This window comes from Colletotrichum costaricense (assembly GCF_030867565.1).
Source record: "Colletotrichum costaricense strain IMI 309622 chromosome Unknown Scaffold_7.1, whole genome shotgun sequence".
In the NCBI taxonomy this organism is placed as follows: domain Eukaryota; kingdom Fungi; phylum Ascomycota; class Sordariomycetes; order Glomerellales; family Glomerellaceae; genus Colletotrichum; species Colletotrichum costaricense.
In genome coordinates, this window is record NW_026848236.1 from 615,784 (window position 1) to 635,902 (window position 20,119).

General features: G+C 54.1%; 7 protein-coding genes across 7 annotated transcripts; 3 read left to right on the forward strand and 4 right to left on the reverse strand.

Moving 5' to 3' along the window:
* Window positions 1–1,115: 1,115 nt before the first annotated feature.
* Window positions 1,116–1,965, forward strand: CCOS01_07407 (uncharacterized protein; the record flags this gene model as incomplete). Its single annotated transcript, XM_060455573.1, has 2 exons — window positions 1,116–1,289; window positions 1,471–1,965. The coding sequence occupies 2 exons, from the start codon at window positions 1,116–1,118 to the stop codon at window positions 1,963–1,965; spliced, it is 669 nt and encodes a 222-aa protein (XP_060313465.1).
* Window positions 1,966–2,412: 447 nt separating this feature from the next.
* CCOS01_07408 (CRAL/TRIO domain-containing protein) lies at window positions 2,413–3,657 on the reverse strand (the record flags this gene model as incomplete). Its single annotated transcript, XM_060455574.1, has 4 exons — window positions 2,413–3,090; window positions 3,156–3,279; window positions 3,342–3,391; window positions 3,481–3,657. The coding sequence occupies 4 exons, from the start codon at window positions 3,655–3,657 to the stop codon at window positions 2,413–2,415; spliced, it is 1,029 nt and encodes a 342-aa protein (XP_060313466.1).
* Window positions 3,658–4,763: 1,106 nt separating this feature from the next.
* Window positions 4,764–5,780, reverse strand: CCOS01_07409 (prefoldin subunit; the record flags this gene model as incomplete). Its single annotated transcript, XM_060455575.1, has 6 exons — window positions 4,764–4,880; window positions 4,937–5,062; window positions 5,130–5,228; window positions 5,285–5,396; window positions 5,552–5,677; window positions 5,746–5,780. 6 exons carry the CDS (start codon window positions 5,778–5,780, stop codon window positions 4,764–4,766), a joined length of 615 nt encoding a protein of 204 aa, XP_060313467.1.
* A 945-nt stretch (window positions 5,781–6,725) lies between these two features.
* On the forward strand, window positions 6,726–7,870 carry CCOS01_07410 (uncharacterized protein; the record flags this gene model as incomplete). Its single annotated transcript, XM_060455576.1, has 2 exons — window positions 6,726–6,828; window positions 7,068–7,870. 2 exons carry the CDS (start codon window positions 6,726–6,728, stop codon window positions 7,868–7,870), a joined length of 906 nt encoding a protein of 301 aa, XP_060313468.1.
* A 252-nt stretch (window positions 7,871–8,122) lies between these two features.
* CCOS01_07411 (RINT-1 family protein) lies at window positions 8,123–10,595 on the reverse strand (the record flags this gene model as incomplete). Its single annotated transcript, XM_060455577.1, has 3 exons — window positions 8,123–8,542; window positions 8,593–8,642; window positions 8,696–10,595. 3 exons carry the CDS (start codon window positions 10,593–10,595, stop codon window positions 8,123–8,125), a joined length of 2,370 nt encoding a protein of 789 aa, XP_060313469.1.
* Window positions 10,596–13,592: 2,997 nt separating this feature from the next.
* Window positions 13,593–14,573, forward strand: CCOS01_07412 (uncharacterized protein; the record flags this gene model as incomplete). Its single annotated transcript, XM_060455578.1, has 4 exons — window positions 13,593–13,620; window positions 13,692–13,760; window positions 13,819–14,146; window positions 14,201–14,573. 4 exons carry the CDS (start codon window positions 13,593–13,595, stop codon window positions 14,571–14,573), a joined length of 798 nt encoding a protein of 265 aa, XP_060313470.1.
* Window positions 14,574–15,605: 1,032 nt separating this feature from the next.
* CCOS01_07413 (glycosyl hydrolase family 47) lies at window positions 15,606–18,792 on the reverse strand (the record flags this gene model as incomplete). The annotated part of the gene is made up of 3 exons (XM_060455579.1): window positions 15,606–15,900; window positions 15,955–16,970; window positions 17,020–18,792. The coding sequence occupies 3 exons, from the start codon at window positions 18,790–18,792 to the stop codon at window positions 15,606–15,608; spliced, it is 3,084 nt and encodes a 1,027-aa protein (XP_060313471.1).
* Between the last annotated feature and the right edge of the window lie 1,327 nt (window positions 18,793–20,119).

Sequence of the window (20,119 nt, forward strand, 5' to 3'; positions counted from 1 at the left end):
GTACCTACCGCCGTTCAAAGTCGGAAAAAGAGTTTGGGCCATTTTGCCTGCGTTGTGCCACCTATATAGACAGGCGTTCCTTAGTCTGTACGACATAGCATATCCGGTTCGGCCGGGAAGCATAAGTTGTTGGATGAATGTGTATGGGCAGAGAAAGTTTGTGATGCTATTTTGAAGATGGTAGCTTGGCTGATGCTGTAAACACACACACCGTCCCGACACCGAACCGGTCGTCATTCTTCATGTCTCTCATATATTGACTATCGACGTCGATCCCTTCTCGCCCATCCCTCTGAACAAGATCCGAACCGTGGGACTGCTGCACCTCGTGACCTTGGCGGATGATCCCATACTCTCTTTTCTCCCCTTGCAGCATTCATGCAATGCATGAGGGTAAAGCTGTACGTAGGTAAAACTAAAATTGGGGAGGGTTTCTGTTCTGGTGATGCTTGTCCCGCACAGTGCCACCGCCCATCATTCCCTCTCAGAGGTGAACGGAACAGGTCTACCTTACTGGTCTGTGTTCCACACCGAACCATTCGCTGAACCTCTTCGGAGCGACTGTCCGATCTCGGCAGTTCTCGGGGTTGGGTCGCTGGCGTTGCATTGGGATCGATTCGGTCATTCAAGGTCGGTACCTAAGGTAGTCTGGGCAGCGTCACATGCTGATAAGTAGATAAGATAAGGTAGACGCACTAGCGCCTGATAAGCCCAGCTGGATGGTGGGAGGAGCACAGGTCACATCGGACGACGGGCTCGACGCGCACCGATGGGGCGACCGCTGACCGGGGTGAGGTGGTGTCGAATGGAACTGGACCGTCCCGTCGTCAAGCAAACCAGGCGCAAGTAAACATCCACACCGAGGACAAACACATCCCACCACGACTCAAACACCCCACCACCCACGACGCGCCAACAAACGTCGCGAGACCAATCGAACTCGAGGAATCTCACCCTCCAAAAGGAGCAATCAAGGACTCTCAATACAGACCGCCCTTCTCAAACCCACCAGGATCCCACTCGAATGTGTTAGTGAAGAAGGAAGAAAAAGAGTGAAAGAAATCTAAGGCCCAAAAAGGAAGAAGGGGATAGGAAACGGAAACGAGGAGACAACTATGGAGGACGCACATAGGAAAATCGAACTGCAATCCCGCGACGACCTCGCGTACCTGCTCACCAACGTCCGGCGCGCCGCGCAGGAACAGCTCGACAATGCGTTTCCGCACATCGAGGGCAGCAACGCGCAAGAGGACGAGCTGCGGGCGCCTATTGAGCGTCTGGTCAACGAGGTAAGGCTAGTACTCCAAACTCTCCCCTTTCTCTTGTTTTGTCTCGGCGAAATCTTGCACGACCCTCATGTTCTTGCTTCGAGATTGCCCCTCCAAGGCACGAGAAAGCAAAGGCAGAAGAAAGCGAGCCACACCAATCCCCAAGAATCTCGCTAACACAAAACCCCCCCTCGAAACACAGTACATCAACAAAACATTCACCTACGCAGCCCCAAACCTCTCCATAAACGGCATGGACACCGACCCGTCAACCTTCCTCTCCAACAACACGCCCTCAGACGAACCAGAAGAAGCCTACGAACCCTGGGACGCCCGCCTCCGCCAGCGCGTCGAAGACCTCGCGCGCGAAGAAGAAGACCTCCTCAACGAAATCGCCGCCCTCAAAAAATCCGTCCCCGGCGCCATCGCTACCGCGACGACAAACGAGTTCAGAGCCGCCGCGGCCGCAGACGAGGCCGCTTTCGAGGCTGCGAAGAAGGCGAAAGAGGACGAGGCGAGGGAGATGGAGGCCGAGGTGCTCCCGCTCGAGGCGATGGATAGGAGGGGCGAGGTGAAGGACGCGTTTGGGGGCGCGGTGGGCGGGTTGGGGAGGTTGAAGAAGACGATGCCTGCTACTGTTGCCAAGATGGAGAGGGCGAGGGTTGCTGGGGAGTATACCGTTACGGAACGGTCGTGAGGCAATCTGACGAGAGGGGGATTCTTTTACTTTATGGGAGTTGAGGCGTTGGGAACTTATACCACAACAGTGTGCATCCTGCCAGACGGCCGATGACCCATGGACAGTGCTTTTTACATGTGCTGATTGCAGTCTAATAAAGTCTGGAAAGCATAAAGACGATGGTCTCTCTCTTTTTTGCGAAAATGCCTTTCAATGGGGTCCACTGATCAAAATGAAAGTATGTATAATGTGAAATAGCAAAGGTTGCCAGGATCAACACGTGTATGAGCGGTTCTAAGAAAAGATGCTCTTGTTTTTAGGTAGCCACCCCCATCTCCCGCCCAACCCAGTGTCTTTCTTCACCTCAGGACACAACACCACATTTGTCAACGCCTTCTCTCTAACTGCTCATCCGGCAGCGCCACTCTCAATTCCAATGCACGCAATTTCCTAAAAGGGCAACATTTATGCCGCAGCAGGAGCCTTGGCGTCAGCAGTAGCAGCAGCCGCAGGAGCAGCACCGCCGGCAGCCGGAGCAGTAACGGTCTCACCGCCCTTGTTCTCAATGACGTCGCCGCCGGCAGCAGCAGCGGCCTTGGCCTCGGGCTTCTGCCACCAGGGCTCCTTGGTCCACTCGGCCTCGTGCCACGGGCCGGCGTCGCTGAGCTGGCAGCCACCCTGGCACTCGCACTTGCCACCGAGGGACTTGGGGAGGTTCTCGGCGGGAATCTGGTTCAAAAGCTCCTTCTGGTAGCCGGAGCCAAGGATGTTGATCTTGGAGACGGTGACGGGGTCGAGCCAGCCCTTGACGACGGACCAGACGGTGGAGAAGCCCCAGGGAGCATTGATCATGTAGAGCTTGCCGAGACGCTCGGGGTAGTAGTTCTGGGAGACGACGGAGGCCTGCTTGACGTAGCTGTAGACCTGGGGGACACGGGTGATGGTGACGCCCTTGAGGTCCATGATGGTGCAGCACGTCTCGACGAGGTGGTTGGACTTGCGGGAGCAGGCGGGGAAGCGGGGGTCGGCGCACTTCTCGTACTCGACGGCCAGATTGGTCAACATGCGCTCGGCGGTGGTGATCTTGTACATGGCGTTCAGGTCGATGCCACCAAGCTGCTCAACGTAGACGGGGCGGCCATCCTGTGAAGCAGTGCGTTAGTGAGTGACTTCACCGAGCAAGTTGTCTCTTTCCTATGGCGGCGTACCTTGTCGGTCTTGTGGTAGTACTGGGGGTAGAACTTGAACACCTCCTCCTTCTCGGGGTATTCCCAGGTCGGCACGGTGTTGTCAAGCTTGGTCGTTTTCCGCCAGGTCTCGAAGTCGACGAACCTAAATTATACCCGTCAGCTACATGTTGCACGATCTGATGTGGAAGACGAGACACCGCTTACATCTGCTTGGCGAGGTTGACATCGAACTTGCGGGCGCGGAGGAAGCGCAGCTATAATTCGGCTGTTAGTAAGGTGCTCTGGATGTGGAATCCGCAGGCCGCCGAGTATTGGGTGTCTGCCACAGGATGGGAGGGAATACCAGAGTCAGGGTGTCGAGGCGCTTGTCGTAGCCATCCGACTCAAGCATCAGGCGCAGCTGGGCAACCTGAGCCTTCTGCTCGGGGGTGAGGTGGCCAGGGTGACCGTTGGCCGCCGTCGGGGCGACGGTCGGGTAGTCGTACTGGTCGTACTTGGGATCGAGTTCTTGCTGGGACATGGTGGGGGTTTTGTTCTAAGGGTCTTCTCGTTGACGAGGAAAGAAGATCGGTGTAGCTAGAGGGATTTTGCAGAGCCCTCCAAAGAAAAAAAGAAAAGAGAGAGGAAAAAGGCGGGGTGGAGGAGAGGTAATGGGATTCGGAGACAATAGGACAACGGTAACGAGTTGTTTGTCCTGAAGAAAGTTGCCAACCAGGATTGTAGGTGTTTAGGAGAGAAGAGCTGGTTGTGGGGAAAGGTAAGGGAAAGGAAGATCTCTAGCGGGAAAGTAGGGGAGGCTTGGGAAGTCGAATTAAAGTGAACCTGCTGGCAGAATGCCAAAAATCGTCATAGCGACCGGTCCCGCACAGCTGTTGCCCCTGGCTGCCCCTCACGAATTGGGCTCTCCCATCGAACCTAGCCGGCCGTCTACACCGCACTTACGCAGCTACGGATACGCACCCACGGTGCCACGCCTGCCACGGCACCCGCATCTTATTAAGATAACAGCCCAGCCTTACGTAATGATCTGGATTCCTACCCACGAGCACCCGGAGCCGCTGTAGATTGGTGCAGTCTGCCACCTCATGCCCAACATCGTCTCAGATCTTAGCTTGCGGGCATTGTTCTCGATTGTCATGATTCGGTCACGGTCAGCTGCACCGGGCCAGCACCAGTGGTATCGAGATGGCGGCTGATCCAATGGCTAAAACTTTCCTTACTAAGTTTAGCTAACCTCGGGCGGATGTCTGACAGGTTGGCCTCCAGTGATTAAACATCATACGTGCATAGCTATGCTGTGACGCTGTATTGGTAGTCTGCGATCTTGCACAGCACTAACAAAAACCTCCTAGTTCGCTTTCGTGATCGTTACCATGGCATAAAGGGGTATCGATAATCGAAAGCCTTCAGCCACGACCTCGAAATTAAATCATCTACGGATGCGTGACCCTGGTCGGGATTCGTAAGCCTACAGGGCCATCGCTTGAACCAACGGCCCAATGATCCGGATCGTGTTGTGTAAAAACATAGCTGCGGGTTTATGCTGTGCTGTGAAATTGCGGTTGTGCAAGAAATGGCAGAACATCATCAAGTTGTTTTTTGGTTTGGTATCGAGCTTTTCGCCTTTTAACTGCCAGCCTTGTCCTCGTCCTTTTCCTTCTTGATATCCTTTCCTTCTTCCTTGTCTTTCCGCTTTTGAACCACCTCCCAGTTGTATACTCTTGCGATGGCGACTTCCATAGTCTGTGATTGATTAGTATACGCGGTCAAGCCCGTCTCGCCTAGGTGCCAAATGTTACCGTGATCTGCTCTCTCAGGAAATCCAGGTCCTCCTCGCAGTTTGATAAGCTCGTTTTCGCCGTTGATAGCTTGGACTCGAGTAGGGTCTCGGCTTCGTCGACGGGATACGACAACATAACATTTGCCTGCTGTACAGTCAGCCACCTTTTCAAACCCATGGCATCGTCTACTGCGGAGCAGTCATTGTCATACGCCTAGCCAAATGTACACCTCTTCGGTGGGCGGGATCTTTGCTTTGGAGTAAAGCGTATCGTTCAGCTCGAACGTCGTCTCGATCGGTTCATCGTCGTCCTATCTCTTTTGTCAGCGCCTCCTGTCGATAGATGCATCCGTGAGCGGCTAGTCACCTGTCTGAGCTTCAGAAACCGCACAGAGTCGAGCGTCTTCTGTATATCGGGAATCTTGTCGTTCAGTCCAGCCATCCTCTTCTGAAGATTCAGCTCCATGAACTGGTATTTCCTGCGCAAAAGAATGATATGTTACCAGCTGTTCCCCATGTGCCTAACCTGGCCTTGCCCTTCCCGGTAGCCTCGTTCGATGCGTCGGACTGAAGTTCTGGTGTGGCATGACCAGCCCACCTGGCGGGCGGGTGAGCGGGCACGTGAGCGACTCACGAAATCATCTCCTGGAAGTTGCGCATCGTCGGTTCGACATCTTCGCGGGTGGTGACGTAGTCCTCGACCTTGTCGACGAACGGCGCTTTGGGGATACCTCGAGGGTTGCTGGGCGTGGCGTCCTTGCTGTGGAGGTGGTTAAAAAAATATGGTCAGCTTTGTGCGCGGCAACGAACGAGTTCGGGTAGACATACACAGCCGTCTCCGGCTTCTTTCCCGCTGCCGACATTGTGAAATTGAGCTGATGTTTGCCTTCAGCGCATCTCTCCGATGTTGGTAGGAACTCGCGATTTTTCGTAACGGTGTGGAGGGGGAGCTGCAGTGACGGTACTGCCCATTCTACGGTGGCCTGTTCACCGAGGTGAGGGGTCAAGGTACATGTTTGGTGGGGTAGCTACCTCACCTGAGCCAGCTCAACCTTGGGCCAGGTAGCTGTCACCGCTGACTACTTTCCCTTCTTACAGCAATCGCCAGCCAACTATTTGGCATTCATTATAACGGTATTCAAAAATTTGGCAACAAATGACAGACGAAGACGAATGCAGGACTCCCACGCATGGTAGAATTTGGGTACGAGTTTAAGGCATGCTTCAGTACTGACACTCGACACTAGCCCCTAGCATGGACTAACTTAGAACATTAAACAACACATGAGGAATTGACGAACCAATTTACATCTCGACAACGGAGCTGATCTCACAAAGATCACGCAGGCTTTGGAGGATGGCGGAAGGCCTCGCCGACCTCATAACCGCGCTGTCGCGCTTAACCAGCTTACTCATCAAGGTGAACCCTCACCACCGCCGTAAACGGCTTAGCAACAGCACGCCATGACCGCCCTGCATGTCCCCACAGACAGCTTGCCTTATCTGTGTCTGGGGGGTGGCTTCTTGATAAATAATCTCATTGAGCTTAAACCGGGACAAGTGGTCGCCGATTTCCCTCTCAACCCTCACCGACGAACTTCACCTCCTACGCATTCCCCGAGACCAATTGTCTTCGGTACGCCCTCTAGTCAGTCGACTCAATCTCGAGCTGTGAGATTCACTATTGTTGACAGTCGGAGTTTCCCCAACGGACCTTTTCAGGGCGCGCACCGATCAACGGTGGCGGGGCAAAGGCATAGAGAGTGAAGCTCGGCAAACAGACCGAACAAACGAAAAGGCTAGACACGATGGCGGACGCGGCGGTTGAGCCCGAGGTTGTGGGCGGTGCTCTCCAGACGGCCAAGGACCTCTTTTCTGGCGCCGCGGGCGGTGTTGCCCAGGTCTTGCTCGGTACGTTTTTCAATTGCGCAGAACAATGAGAGGGAGAGGGTTGGTGATGAGATGAGCTTGAGATGCCTTTTTCTGGAGCCGACTTCGGAATCACAGCCGAACCTCACACAATGGCGACCTCAAGCATTCACCACCTCATTCTCACTCACTTGGACTTCATAGAACTTTCATGAAGCTCTGGAAACGATCAGAGTTCCAGAAACGTGAAATCAATTGAGAAAAAAGCTAACACCCTGCAGGCCAACCCTTCGACATCGTAAAAGTCCGCCTCCAAACCTCAACAACCCCGACAACGGCCCTCAACGCCGCAACCCAAATCTACAAAAACGAAGGCGCCCTCGCCTTCTACAAGGGAACCCTCACCCCGCTCCTCGGCATCGGCGCCTGCGTCTCCATCCAGTTCGCAGGCTTCCACCAGGCTCGCCGCTTCTTCGAGTCCCGCAACGGCTCCACGGGTCCCCTCTCCTACGCCCAGTACTACGCCTCGGGCGCCTTCGCCGGCGTCGCAAACTCGGTAATCTCAGGTCCCATCGAGCACGTCCGCATCAGGCTGCAAACCCAACCCCACGGCGCCGCCCGGCTCTACTCTGGCCCCCTGGACTGCGTCCGCAAACTCGCCTCCCACGGCGGTGTGTTGAACAACGGCCTCTACCGCGGCGAAGCCGTCACGATCCTCCGCGAGGCGCAGGCCTACGGCGTGTGGTTCCTGGCGTTCGAGTGGATGATGAACGCCGACGCGCGGCGCAACAACATGGACCGCAAGGACATTGCGCCTTACAAGATTGCTTTCTACGGCGGTCTTGCCGGCGAGGCGCTCTGGCTGAGCAGTTATCCCTTCGACGTGATCAAGAGCAAGATGCAGACGGACGGGTTCGGCAAGGAGCAGCGGTACAAGTCGATGCGGGACTGCTTCGCGCAGACGTACCGCGGCGAGGGGCTTCGCGGGTTCTGGAGGGGTATTGTGCCGACGCTGTTGAGGGCTATGCCTGTTAGTGCTGGCACGTTTGCCACGGTCGAGTTGACCATGCGTGCTATTAGCTGAGCATCTCTCTATTTGGAATGAAACAAAAAAAGGTGGGAGACGGAATGGGTGAGATAGGGTCATCTATCTTGAGATTCATTTACTAGAATATGCACACGCTGGGGTTTTGGCAAAATAGAATCATTCAGGGTCATGAATTGTCAAGGATCTATTATAACAACTTGCGACGGTATGGCATCTGTAATATATCAGTGCCTAGCATCATTTTTGTCTGTGTAGATCTGAGTCTGCCTGCTGCAAGGAAATTCCAGACTATTCCTTGTTTTCCACCCTGCGCTGCAAAATATGCCTAGCATTCGCGGGTGTGAGCGTGTCAATGTCCAGCTCTTCCAACAACTTCTTGGCCTCTGTGTTATCGGTAAACACCCGATCCGTAGCGTCCTTGAGCGACAAAGTGCCCTCCTGGGGTTCGTTCGGGAGGCTGAGCAATTTCAGCGCGTCAAACAGACTGCCCAATGATCCTACACCATTCTGGATATATCTCTCCACAAGAGAGAAGATGGCATTGACGTCACGCGTGAACTGGGCCGCACCAAACGCGGTGAAGCTCTGCCTCATCAAGACCTCGCCCCAAAGCATGTCTTGGAGTTTGTCCAGTGCGGAGCGCCATGTGCGTCGGAACGCTGCCGTGCCAATAGCCTTGAGTAGGAAATCAAAGTTGCGCTTGAGGATCTGGTCAAGGTTAGGAGGGACATTGGGAGTTGGGCTGTGGGGAGACGTACTCTCAAGGGCTCGTCGAGCTCTGGTGTAACAGCCAATTGCGACGGATCGACTGGTAAATGGTTAGTATCATGCACGGTAATGCTTTTAAGATAGACAACTCACTCTCGGAACCACTGTCACTAATGGTTGTCCAGTGTGTCCGTGTCGCATATGCTCTAAAGGCTTTGTAATGAGAGTCTGCAAGCGCGCCCACCAAAAACTCCTGCGCCGTCTTGCGTCTGAGGCTGTACGCAGCGATTGTCTCATCAAAGAGGACGCCGTCATTAGCCTCGGAGCCGACGGCAGCAGAGGTGCGATCCTTGACCTCTTCGTAACTCATCTCGCCAGACATCCTCGACGTCTCGCCTTCCTTGGTCGCGCGACCCTGCAACTGATCCCATAGAGTGACGAAGAATTCCTCGTTACCCCAGTCCTTGAGCGTGTTGACAATGTGGTCTGCACTGCCGTAAACCTTGCACAGAGACTCGAAACTACCGGTGCCATCGAGAGCCGCAAGCTGTTCTTTCGTGACACCGTGCAAAGTCCTGCCGACTGTCGATGTGAGAGCTTGATAGGCCTCGAGAGAGCCACGCAGACGGTCATGGAACTCGTCGAGAATATCGAGTTGAATTCCAATCAAGAACCGAATCTTGTGCTTGAAGGCGCGTACTCTCTCATATTGGGTTGTAATAGACCTCAACAAGTCAGTGACGCGCACTGCGCCGAAAGTTGGCTTTGTCTTTCCCGTTATAGCGTAATCGTAGTCGATATTTCGTGCATCGGAGCTATCCATGATAGCTTGAAAGCGCTCGAGAGCAAACTCCTTTTCTGCCTGGAACCAAGGCTCGAACCACTGCTCCAAGACCTCAGTAGCCAGGCCGGGCCAACCTTGGTCTGGATCCCCGCCGTCATAGTTGAACTTTGTCCGAATACTCTCATCGAATGTCATCAACTGCCCCATGAAGCTACTCAAGAAGGCAGGGTTCTTGGCCGTTTCGGCAACCACGTTCTGGACCTTCTCTCTCATGACGGGCAGCATGCTGGTGATGAAAGCACAGACCGGATCAACGTATACTAGACTGTTACCCGCGGAGGTATCGCGGAACTTGGCAGCCAGCAGGTAACCTAAGTTGTCTCTATAGAAGTCTTCCCATTTTTCAATGGTTGCCAAGAACCAGGGGAAGCAGTGCGACCCAATGGCATCGGGTTTGCTCGTCGGCTTGTCGCTGAGAAAGTGGAAGCGGAACTCAGAGATGAAGATTCGTGACATGACATCGAACGAGAGAAGGCTGACGGTGGACTTGCTCAGGATGACCTCGGGAATCTGAAGGTCCAGCAACTTTTCAAAGCAGGCGAGCCACTCGTCGTCCATTTCAGAGCTAGGTTCCACCATGGGCCATGACCTCTTGCTGAGAACAGTCTCCAGCTCGCTCGACATTGTCTTCTTCATCTCGTCCCACAGCGCATCGGCAACGCTCCGCACGTGATTGACGAGATGTACTGCCGCATCATCAGCCGGCCCTGAGAGTTCCTCCAGGCGCCTCGATAATTGCTTGAGCTTCGAGTAGGGCTCCAAAGCGGCCTTTGGGCTGTCGGGGAGGTGCGAGCGAGCTTCGGTCCGCAGGTTCTCCACGTCTTGTAGCAACGTCAGGTATTTCTGGGCAAGTTCGATTGTCTGCAGCTTCTTCATAGGTTGTTGCAGCCTTGCGATGGCCTGGTTCGGGGCGTCGGATGCGGCCGCTATCTTGACTCGGACATCGATGCTGTGCTGGAGCTCCTGGAAGTCTTGGATACGCTGTGCGAGGGAGGATTGGCGGTCACCGGCTGTCTGGCGAGCTTCGTCGAGCTGTTTGATGGCGTTGTCGAGCTGGGTCTGGAGCTGGCTGCGCTGGACCTCCACGTTGGCGATGAGGGAGTCGAGGTTCTCGAGATCGGTGGTGGACTGAAGCTTGTCGTCGAGGAAATCTTCGACGCGGATATCCAGAGCGCCCGCCTGAGCGCGGTCTCCAAACGTCGTGCTCATGTCGGGCCAGTCTTTGTTGCGGCTGTTTGCGCACCAAGTGTCATTCTTGAACCTTCACTTTGCGACTGTGGTCTGAACAATGACGTGGAGCTGAGGGAAGCCAGCAAGTGGTGGGACACATGCAATTACACGGATACGGAGTTTCTACATGGTAGAGGCATATTTGGCGTTACCATGACGGCTACCTAATCTGGTATATGCACGTATCCATACATGATTGGAAATCGCTGCTGTGTATCCGTAGTTTATGGATATCCATGAGCGTCTTGCGATTCTCACATGAACTAGGAAATTCTTCCATGTTGGATGTCAAGATCATTGGGGAACCCATCAACGTTGTGGTCTTTCGGATAACAGGGCACCGACTCAAGCAATGGATGCATCTGAGTCTTGGCCATGGCGCAATGACCTCTGTTTACCAGCCACATATTATTCAGGGTCGACGAGGCCGGAGGCCGGCTTCTGCGGTTCCCGAGTAAAGCGACCAATTCAGGACTTCTCGTGTGGCTGAGATACCTGTCATCATCAAGAAATTACGGAGTACTGCGAGGCTTGACCATGTTGCCAGTGAGTCATCACGGGTTATTCGCTGGCAATTCTTAAGAGGATGTGATTCCTTCTCTGAGAACAACCGTCTGGCGTTCAGTCCGTGTAATCGGTGACTAGCTCGACGAGGCAGGCGAAATCGCATATAGATTGCGTCAATGGCTTGCCAGGCGTGTTCCTTCGCGAACAGATCCAGATGATGACAGTTTTCCAACGCCGTCGAAGAAAGTCTCCCCAAGGATGGCAGTGTTGATAGTCGCTGCGCTGGGCGAAGGCAAACACATAGACTCCCGTGATCTGCGCTTTTCCGGCAACTCGGGCACCGCAGGCAGACGGCGCTAACATCCGGCGGCGAAGACGGTCAATGCGGACCCGTGAGAGAGACGGAGACAGGAGGAATGGCTGACACTCGACAGCCGTGACAGGTGTCTAAACGACAGTCTTGCAGCCACAAGAGGATTGTAATTCATAGGCTGACGATTTCGAGCTGAAGAGTGAGATTGACCGCCAAATCGAGCGGTGTGTTGGTGTAGCTTACCGCTGCAGAGGCGAAGAAGATGGGACTTTGCATGGTGGGGGTGAGAAGTCGATGGGTCTCGATGGGAAACACGGAGCCGCCTGGGGTTCCTGCAGTAGATGTATCCGCAGAGCAGGGGAGTTCGACTGCGAATAGCCTCAGCTGTTGTGTAAGAGAGCAGGCGAGCTGACCGGTGTAGGAATGTGACAGGGCGCCGAGTGATTGCATCCGTAAAAAACCCGAGGATGATTCTTGGCTGTCATTCGGGACTTTGTGTTTCTCATGCTGTCGCCATGCCAACTGGGGCAAAGGGCTAGAAGCCGTACTTCGTACGGACTTTTGGTGCGCCGTAACAACGCATCACCAAGACTCGACACGAGCGAATGAACAAAATCAAGGAACCAACGCGATGTGCCGGACCCCGGCTTCGGGTCTCATCTCCAATGCAGGAACCGCCGAGCTGCCGTCTCGAGTCGAGTCGTGTGCCTGTTGGATTGGGTATGGCGAGGGGCAAGCTTGAGGCAAGCGAAGGACAAACAGGGAAAGCCGCGAGATACAAGAGGAAGCGCGAGCGTTAGAACAGCCCACTTAAGGAAGTTTCGACAAGGGGTCTTTGAAGAGAGCTCTGGACTTTTGGAGTATGCGTGTTGCTCTGCTTGGAGCTCAGCTAAGCAGCTAAGATCATAACTGGATAAGGTAAAAGAGAAGCTGAGAATTGGTAGGACCTGACGAGGCTAAGGTAGACAGACACGCGCAGAGGTTTGGGCTAAAGATGCGGCCTTAGATTTGACGGGGGACCCCTGAAAAGACGTCACCCAGCCACCGGGCTTTTTTTCGAACCTCTCAGGCCTGTTTCCCGCGCTGGTGGGACCCGTTCTTTTCCCACTAAAGCCACTAAAAGCCACAGAATACGCAGCGAAGGGGCCTCCCCCAGACAACTCTAGCGGGTACGTACCGGACCTCTTAAAGGTGTGGCTCCACTCTTCCGCCCTGCTCGCCCAGGAACCGCTGCGACGCTGCGAATCGCCCGGACAACGGCCGCAGTACCAAGAGTAAATAGAGGAGGTTGGCGTAGCTACGTAGCTTCCTTCTAACGTACGGATGCTCTTCCTAGTGACCTAGACACCAAGCATCGCAACCGCCGCACAGCCTTTTTGACCAAAAAGTGGATGGCAGGACCAATTGCGCATCCTCGTCGACGTCTCTTTTTCCCAAACTTGTCACTGCTCCTCTTCTCCAGTCTCCAGAACATCCATCCATACATCCATCCATCGACCTTTTTCTTCCCTCCCAGCCATCTGAATATTTCATTCTGTAGACGTACAAACCTCTCCCGCTCGCCCCGAACCTGCGGGCTTCCCGCTTTCAATTCTGCTTCTGGATCATCGTCAGGCAGAGAGACAAAACTAAGTTCACCCTTCCAACCCTCCTTCTCTCCTCTCCCAGCCATCTCAATATCCGCACCTGCATCTGCATCAAACCACTTCTTTTCCCACCCTTCGAAGACCCGACCCGCACTTTCACTTTGACACCTTCACACACTCTCTTACTTTTGCATTCTACTCAAGCATCAAAAGTGGAAGTCTGTTTTTGCGTCTGACAGTAATCGGAAAGGCTTCACTCTAATCGCAGGTTCCGACACCGTCCCGCATTCCTCGCGGTGTTCTCCAGCAACCCACTACCCACGATTCTTCAACCAGAACCAAGCAGCCTTATCGTCTACATTCCATCGACCCACGAGTTTCCCTCGCTCCGCATTCCCTCCCCGCTCGCGCGATCACCTCCCGCCGACGATAGGGAAAGACACCAAGCGTGCCAGCGCTGAGGTGCCAGGACTAGAACCCCTCCGTCGCTCCGCTACAACGGAGGACGGCGTGGGTCACCAACAAGAGAGCCATTCCTCTCGAGGACTGGAGTAATATTACACAGTCAAAATGCCGAAATTCCAAGTAGGCTGGTATCGTGAGTTATCCCAGCTTATCTCCCTGCAAAGCTCAAAGAACAGAGCCCCGGCTAACATTGCGCCATCACAGGGTTCGTGCCATTCCTAGGATACCACCATGTCTTGATGATCTTGATTGCAGTCGCCATCATCCTTTTATGTGAGTTTCTCAGACCTGCCATACGACCTCATGAACCACATCCTAACGTCCTTCGTAGCTCTACTTTTGGCAGGCTGCTCGTCATCATCACCTCTGATCCCCGACATCTTCCTCTTGTCGCTGTACTATGACCATTACACGGCAGTTCCTTCTACGGCCCAAGTTGATTACAACGTCCACACCGCTATTGAGAACATTGCTGGTGATGCCCGCCTTGCCTGCCGTGTTGGATACTTTGGTATCTGCATCAGCCCGGATGGAGGCAGTTGGCTTTGCAGCAACAATGCCACCGCTCTCGCCAACGAGGTGTCGGTCGATCAGGACCCTCTGAACCTGATTTGGCTTGCCGCTCAGTTCAAGGATATGATTGTCTTCCCCTATCTCATGTAAGTTGACCCACCCGACCTTTCAGCACAGAGTAGATACTGATAGTTTCTCAGCATCATTGCCATCATCTTCGCCTTCGTCTGCTTCCTTCTGCTCGCCACCTTCCCGGGTTGGCACGAGGAGGAGGACTCCGAGGGTTCCGACCGCGAAGTCAAGCCCTTCCCCTCGCGTCCCGTTTCCCAGATTTCGCTGGCCATCATCTTCATCGCCTCCATCTTCGTGCTGGTCTCTGTGCTATGGCAGCACACCGCATCCGTCGCCGCGTCGATCATCGCCCAAGACTTCGGTAACGGCGCTGTCCGCTCTGGTGTCGGTACTTCCGCCATGGTCCTCGGTTGGTTCAGCTTCACATTGCTCATCATCGTCACCATCGGCTTGTTGGTCATGATTCTCAGCATTCGCGTTCTGAGCCAAATGGTTGACTAAGGGGCCGACGACAGAAGATTGAATGAGACGAAAGATTTGACGACGATACATGTGTGAAGAAGACGGACAACAGTCCCAAGCAAGAGTCGAAGGGGAAAACTTGTACATGGAGGGCTTCTCGAGGAGGGGACATCATTTGAACCCCTGCCGCCATCAGCACATTCATCGTCCAGCACAAAAAAACCATCAGCATCTGGGACATCGGCGTTGTATATCGAGTTTTGCGTTTTTGATTTTCCTCTCTTTCTGGCTTTCATCCTGGGCCGGCATGGGGCGGCAAGACATTTCGAAGTCTTGCCACAAAGAACCCCTCGTCATTTTTAATGTTGGTTTGCTCACGCGAGCAAAGACGAATATAGATGAGCTCCTTCTCTTCTCTAAGAGCAGCGGATGACGCAGCATGCTCGCAATGGAGACGAAACAACACCGAGCAATACGAAAGGAGGGAAATGGGGGAAACGAAGTCGGACGCATGGGAAATGGGAAATGTGTAGGAGTATGTCATCCGCTGTAGATGACGATGAGCAAAGGCGTCCTCGAAGAGACGACACAGATAAGACGAGATGGAAATGAAATTGAACATGACAAACAAACCACAAAGCGTACTACTTACGTCCAAGTGAATGAAGTGACATGGCAATTGACTCATGTGGCCCTTGCATCGTGTTTGAGAGACCCTGTGACGAGGATAGGAGGGAGGGGCTGTGTAGTGGGAAATAAATACAATCTCGTTGAGTAGCGTCAACGATTTTGTTCTTCATCAGAGGGTAAGTTTAGGTAGATAGAGCAAGGCAGGCTTGGCCACTTTCATCGCTCATCATTATGCTGCAGACTAGCATTTGGCTAGCAGACCTTTTTTTTAACTTTATACAATGAACAATCCTTAGCCCCAGCAAATCGTGCCACGCAAATCAACACAAGCACGCCGCAACGCCATGGTAGCCACCACCCGTGATATCTTATGCCAAAAAGTCATGCTCTCTGCACCTTGCCCTCGTACACACACACTCGAATTCACACCTTCATCCCGCCTCAAACAGGACGCTTGAACGGATGCGCCTCGGTGTTGAGGACCCAGTCGTCTAAGCTGACGACATCGGGAGTTGAGAACAAGAGGTAAAAGTACTTCAGCGTCTCGGCGATCCAGAAGCTCTCCATCTCGTCTACAGGTTGAGGATCTTCAGACAGGACGTCGTCGATGGCGCTGTTGCCGTGCTCGGTACGAGTCGCCTTGATGATGGCCTCCCACATTTTCCATCCCTTCTCTTGCCATACAGGGTCTCCAGTGATGCGATACATGTACCACACGGACTCGATAGCCTCTGGACTGTAGGAGTGTTAGCCATGCTCAAATCTTGAACGAGGATCAGTGATAGCTTACCGAAGAATGTAGCGCCTGGCGTTGATGTTGACGAAGCCAGGCGGGATCTTCTCGAGCTCTAACTTGTCTTTGACCCACTCCTCATGCGAGAGCGGCTTCGGATCGGGAACCTCTCCCTCCTCCTCGAACGCGATCTTGCCCACGATGCCACCGCTGACGGGTGCATCGTTGGGGACACTGCCGGTGATATCGTCAGTGGCACTTCCAGGGTTGTTCAGGTCGAGCTTGTCCTTTAGAGTGTTGCTGGCGGCCTCCTGAGCAGTGCCCTTACGAGGGTCTTGAGACACTGGCGGAGCAGGATCTCTCTTCTTCAAAAGGTGCTCATCAACGTTGGAAGGGGACTTGTTCAGGCCAGGCTCAGGCGCCGGGTACTCGGTTTTCTCAGCTGAGCCTAGCTTCTTCGGCTCATCCTTGGGAACGTGAATATCGTCGAGGGGGTCCTTCTTTTCGACGGGTGACTCGGACTGGACTGTCTCTTCGGTTGACTTCTCAACAGGCTTGTTGCCTCGTTCAGTGGTTTGCTTACGGAGGGCGTCCTGCTGCTTTTGCTGCTTCTTCTCACGTTGCCTATCCTCCCACGCCTTGACCTGTGCCTCACGCCAGTCAGCTGACGGGTCGAGGTGCTCCCACCAAAGGGTCTCGTTCCACGGGCAGCTCTTGGTAGACGCGCAGGGCACGACAGAGGCTCCTTCAGGCATGATACCGGAGGGCATAGTCTCGTACGCCCAGACGCATCCGTCAGTGAGCTTCTTGGCGATCTCAATATCATCGGGTCTGTCAAAAATCTTGCCTCCCAGACCAAACATGCCACCAATGAAGCAGGTGAGGTGAGTAACTTCATACTCAGTTCGCAGATCGTTTTCGGGGTCGCCAGATGTCGAAACCTTGGCCGAGAAGAGGATATCCCTTTCTTTGGGAACCATAGGCCTGTAGAGAAGCCACTTCTTCACAGCCTCGACCGTCTTGATGTGCATCGTCTTGTACTTTTGCTCCAGACCGCCAAGGACGAGATATTCCTACGCGAGTTAGTTTCTTTTTCAGTACAACTCCTCAAGGTGAACTAACCTTGGGGAAATACTCGTAGGTGGAATCTTGGCTACCACCCATGCTATACTGCTGGTATCCCCAACCACCAGGGGCAAGCCCTTGCTTGATGCATTCCCATGAAGATTTGTCAGGTGTCGTAGGAGTAGATGGCCTCCGACCACTGTTACCGGGGTACAAGGGCTGTTCGTTGACCTTGGGTGCCGGGAAAGCCTGCTTGTTATCGATGTTTGCATTCTCAACCACAGACTCGCCATTCTTGTCGACACCAACAGCCCGCCTCGCGAGTGGGTTGCGTTCCGGCTCACTGCCGTTGCCCTTGGCCACAGCAGTTTCCTGCGGCAAAATCGGATCAGTTTCGTCGCGCTTGGCCTCAGCAGCCGCAGGCTCGTGGCCCTGGGGCTCGCTCAACCGAGCAGCGGCCGCACTCGCACTAGCAGCCGCAGCTTGTTCCTCTTGGTAAATAATGGCTTCAGCGGTCCTGTTGCAGCCAGAGGCGTCCAGCTGTTCAGGGAAGATGCCATCAATAGTAGTGCCACGGTTCTGGAGGTCCTCGAAAGCGTCGGTAATTCTAGCGATGGCATCGTAGTACTTGTCTTTACCGGTCAATTGGGCAAGGCGTGTGAACTCCATGCTTAGCGAACCCAGTTCAGCCACGCCAACGGTCGTAGCTCGGTGTGGCTGGGAAGCATACTCGGGCATCCAGTTGTAGTACAAGATAGGCATGCGATTGGGGGTGTCGAAAATGCCCATCAAGATTTCGGCGAGTTCAACGGCCTTGTCCAGCAGGACAGTGTAGCCGCCCTCTTTACCGCCGCTCACATCGTAAGCAGCGAGGAGGCCGCCCAAGTATCTGATAGTGGTCTCGAAGACCGGGATGTCACGGCGTGTCGGGCTGTAGGTGAAGTCGATCTCCTTGACGGCCTTGACGGCCTCGGCAAACTCTTCCTTCATGCCCATGATCCAGAGCGTATCAAGACCGTCTACGAGAGTAGCGGCCCAGCCACAAAAGGGGTCGCGGTTACGACCGCTGACAGGCGAAAGTTCGTCGTGCATCCAAGCGTACTTGCGGTATCCGCCCCAGGACCGTAGCATTTCAGCCTTGATCAGGGCTAGGCGCCTTTCGCGCTTGTCCTTGGCAGCCTCGGACTCTGGCTTGAAGTCGTATTGGATCTTGGGAATGTCCTTGGGCTTGCCGGTGGGGAGGGGAATAATCTCGTCCGTTGGAACGGGGAAGTGCTCGGAGACCTTGTGCCAGTGGATTTGTGATGTCGAGGTCGACAGGCTCTCGGCGATATCAAAGTTGGGTCGGCCGGGAGGCTTCTTGGCATGGAGGTCCTCTTCCAACTCTAGAGGCTTTGTGGGCGCCTTGGTGACCTCGGGCGACTTGGTGGCCTCTACCTCGTCATTGTAGGCGTGGATGGAAAGGGTAGGGCCAGAGAGAGTGTTGGTGGGCGCCTTGGCCTTCTCCGTCTTGAGCTGAGGAATCTTGACAGTGGGCTTGGCCGTCTGCTTCTGAGGGTTCTGCTCAGGCTCGTCTTCCTCTTGGTCGTGGGGATGTTCGCTATCGGGGGGCGGCTGGTTGTTGAGGTGCTTGTTGGAAGCGGGATCGTTGGCCGGGGGTGGCTTCGAGGAATCCTTATGGACGTTTTGGCCCTTTTCGGGTTCGCTGGGCTTGATGCTGCTGGATTGACCTGTGGAATCCCATTCAGGATTTTTGAAGACCTGATACAGCATAAAGACCATCACAACAGCGACAAGAATCACATAACGGCTCCGTCGGCGGGGCATCATGTTTGCGGGCTCGCCGGAGCGAGGCTCTCGTCGCGCGGTGGAGGAGAAGTTGTATTGCTGTCGCGTGCTACTCTGCAGGTAGCGCTAGACAGTCGAGTCGAAGGATGGAGGACCCTGGGGTCCAAAGAATTCGAGAAGCAGCAAGGATGATGCGTATGCTAATTCGATGTCATTTCTCGGTTTCCGTCGTTGTCGTTGTCGGAAGGAAAAGCTAAAGGTAAGGCCAGAGCCAGAGCCAGAGCCACGAAGGAAGCTGGGACGACAGGCAAGGGGGACAAGGAGCGGAGGAACGAATGAGAAAGGAAGGGAAGGATAAAAGGCCACGGATTGGAACTCGGGCGCAGATGAGGTAAGGTTGGAAGGCACGAAGGCACTTTGTAAGGCACGTAAGACGGCAGGAGAAGAAGAAAAGTGAAGGTACGTAGAGAATGGATTGAAAAGGCAAGGAAGGTGAGGTAGGGCGAAGTAAGGCAGGTGGCATGTACAGATTGGCGTTAAGGGGGGTGGGACGTGGCAGTAAGGTAGGAAGCAGCAGCACACACCGGGGAGCTTGGCCCAGGTCCAAAAAAATCCAGTACCTCGGAGGGGAGGAACTTGTGCTTGGGAAGGAAACACCCCGGATCTCTTAGGTAAGACGGGAAAGATGATCCACGAGGCCACCGGTCACTAATTACCTACCTAGGTAGGTAGGTAGGTACCCTGATATACCTTAGGTACGGAGTACTTCGTACTTGCCTGTGTAAGGAACGAAAATTCCATTGTCTAGCTGTCCATCTGCCACCTCAATTACACATCACCAGAAACATCAGTACTCGTATAAATGCTCTCGACTCAATACTCACCCATTGTGCCGTTCTGCAGGATCCCTGAACGGTGGACCTACACACCCTGCACAGAAGGTGCCCTGTCACCTCTGTGTCCAAGACGCAAGATCTGAGGTTTCCCTGTGTCGGATTGATCAACGAAATGGTTGGTCCAGGGGTTTAACACGCTCTTCGGTTGTGTTTCGAGGTCCACATGCTAACACTTGCCATTCATCTGCTAGTAAATCCTTGGTAAAGGTACCATGATCGCTATCGGACCCGGCTTCTCCTTAACGATGGATAGCCGTCGCGTAATCCAAGATTACCATACCCCATGTCTAAAGATGGCCTCTCGCGTTCTATCAAAAACGTTTCAACCCCAACTCAGCGGTACTGGCTAACCGTACCATTGCCACGTTACACATACTTCCTACTGTACAGGTAGCTCATCGGTCGACAGTTACAACCTCAACAGCATTCCACAAGGTGTCTCGAGCTTACCCGCCCCCTCATCCTCCGTACCG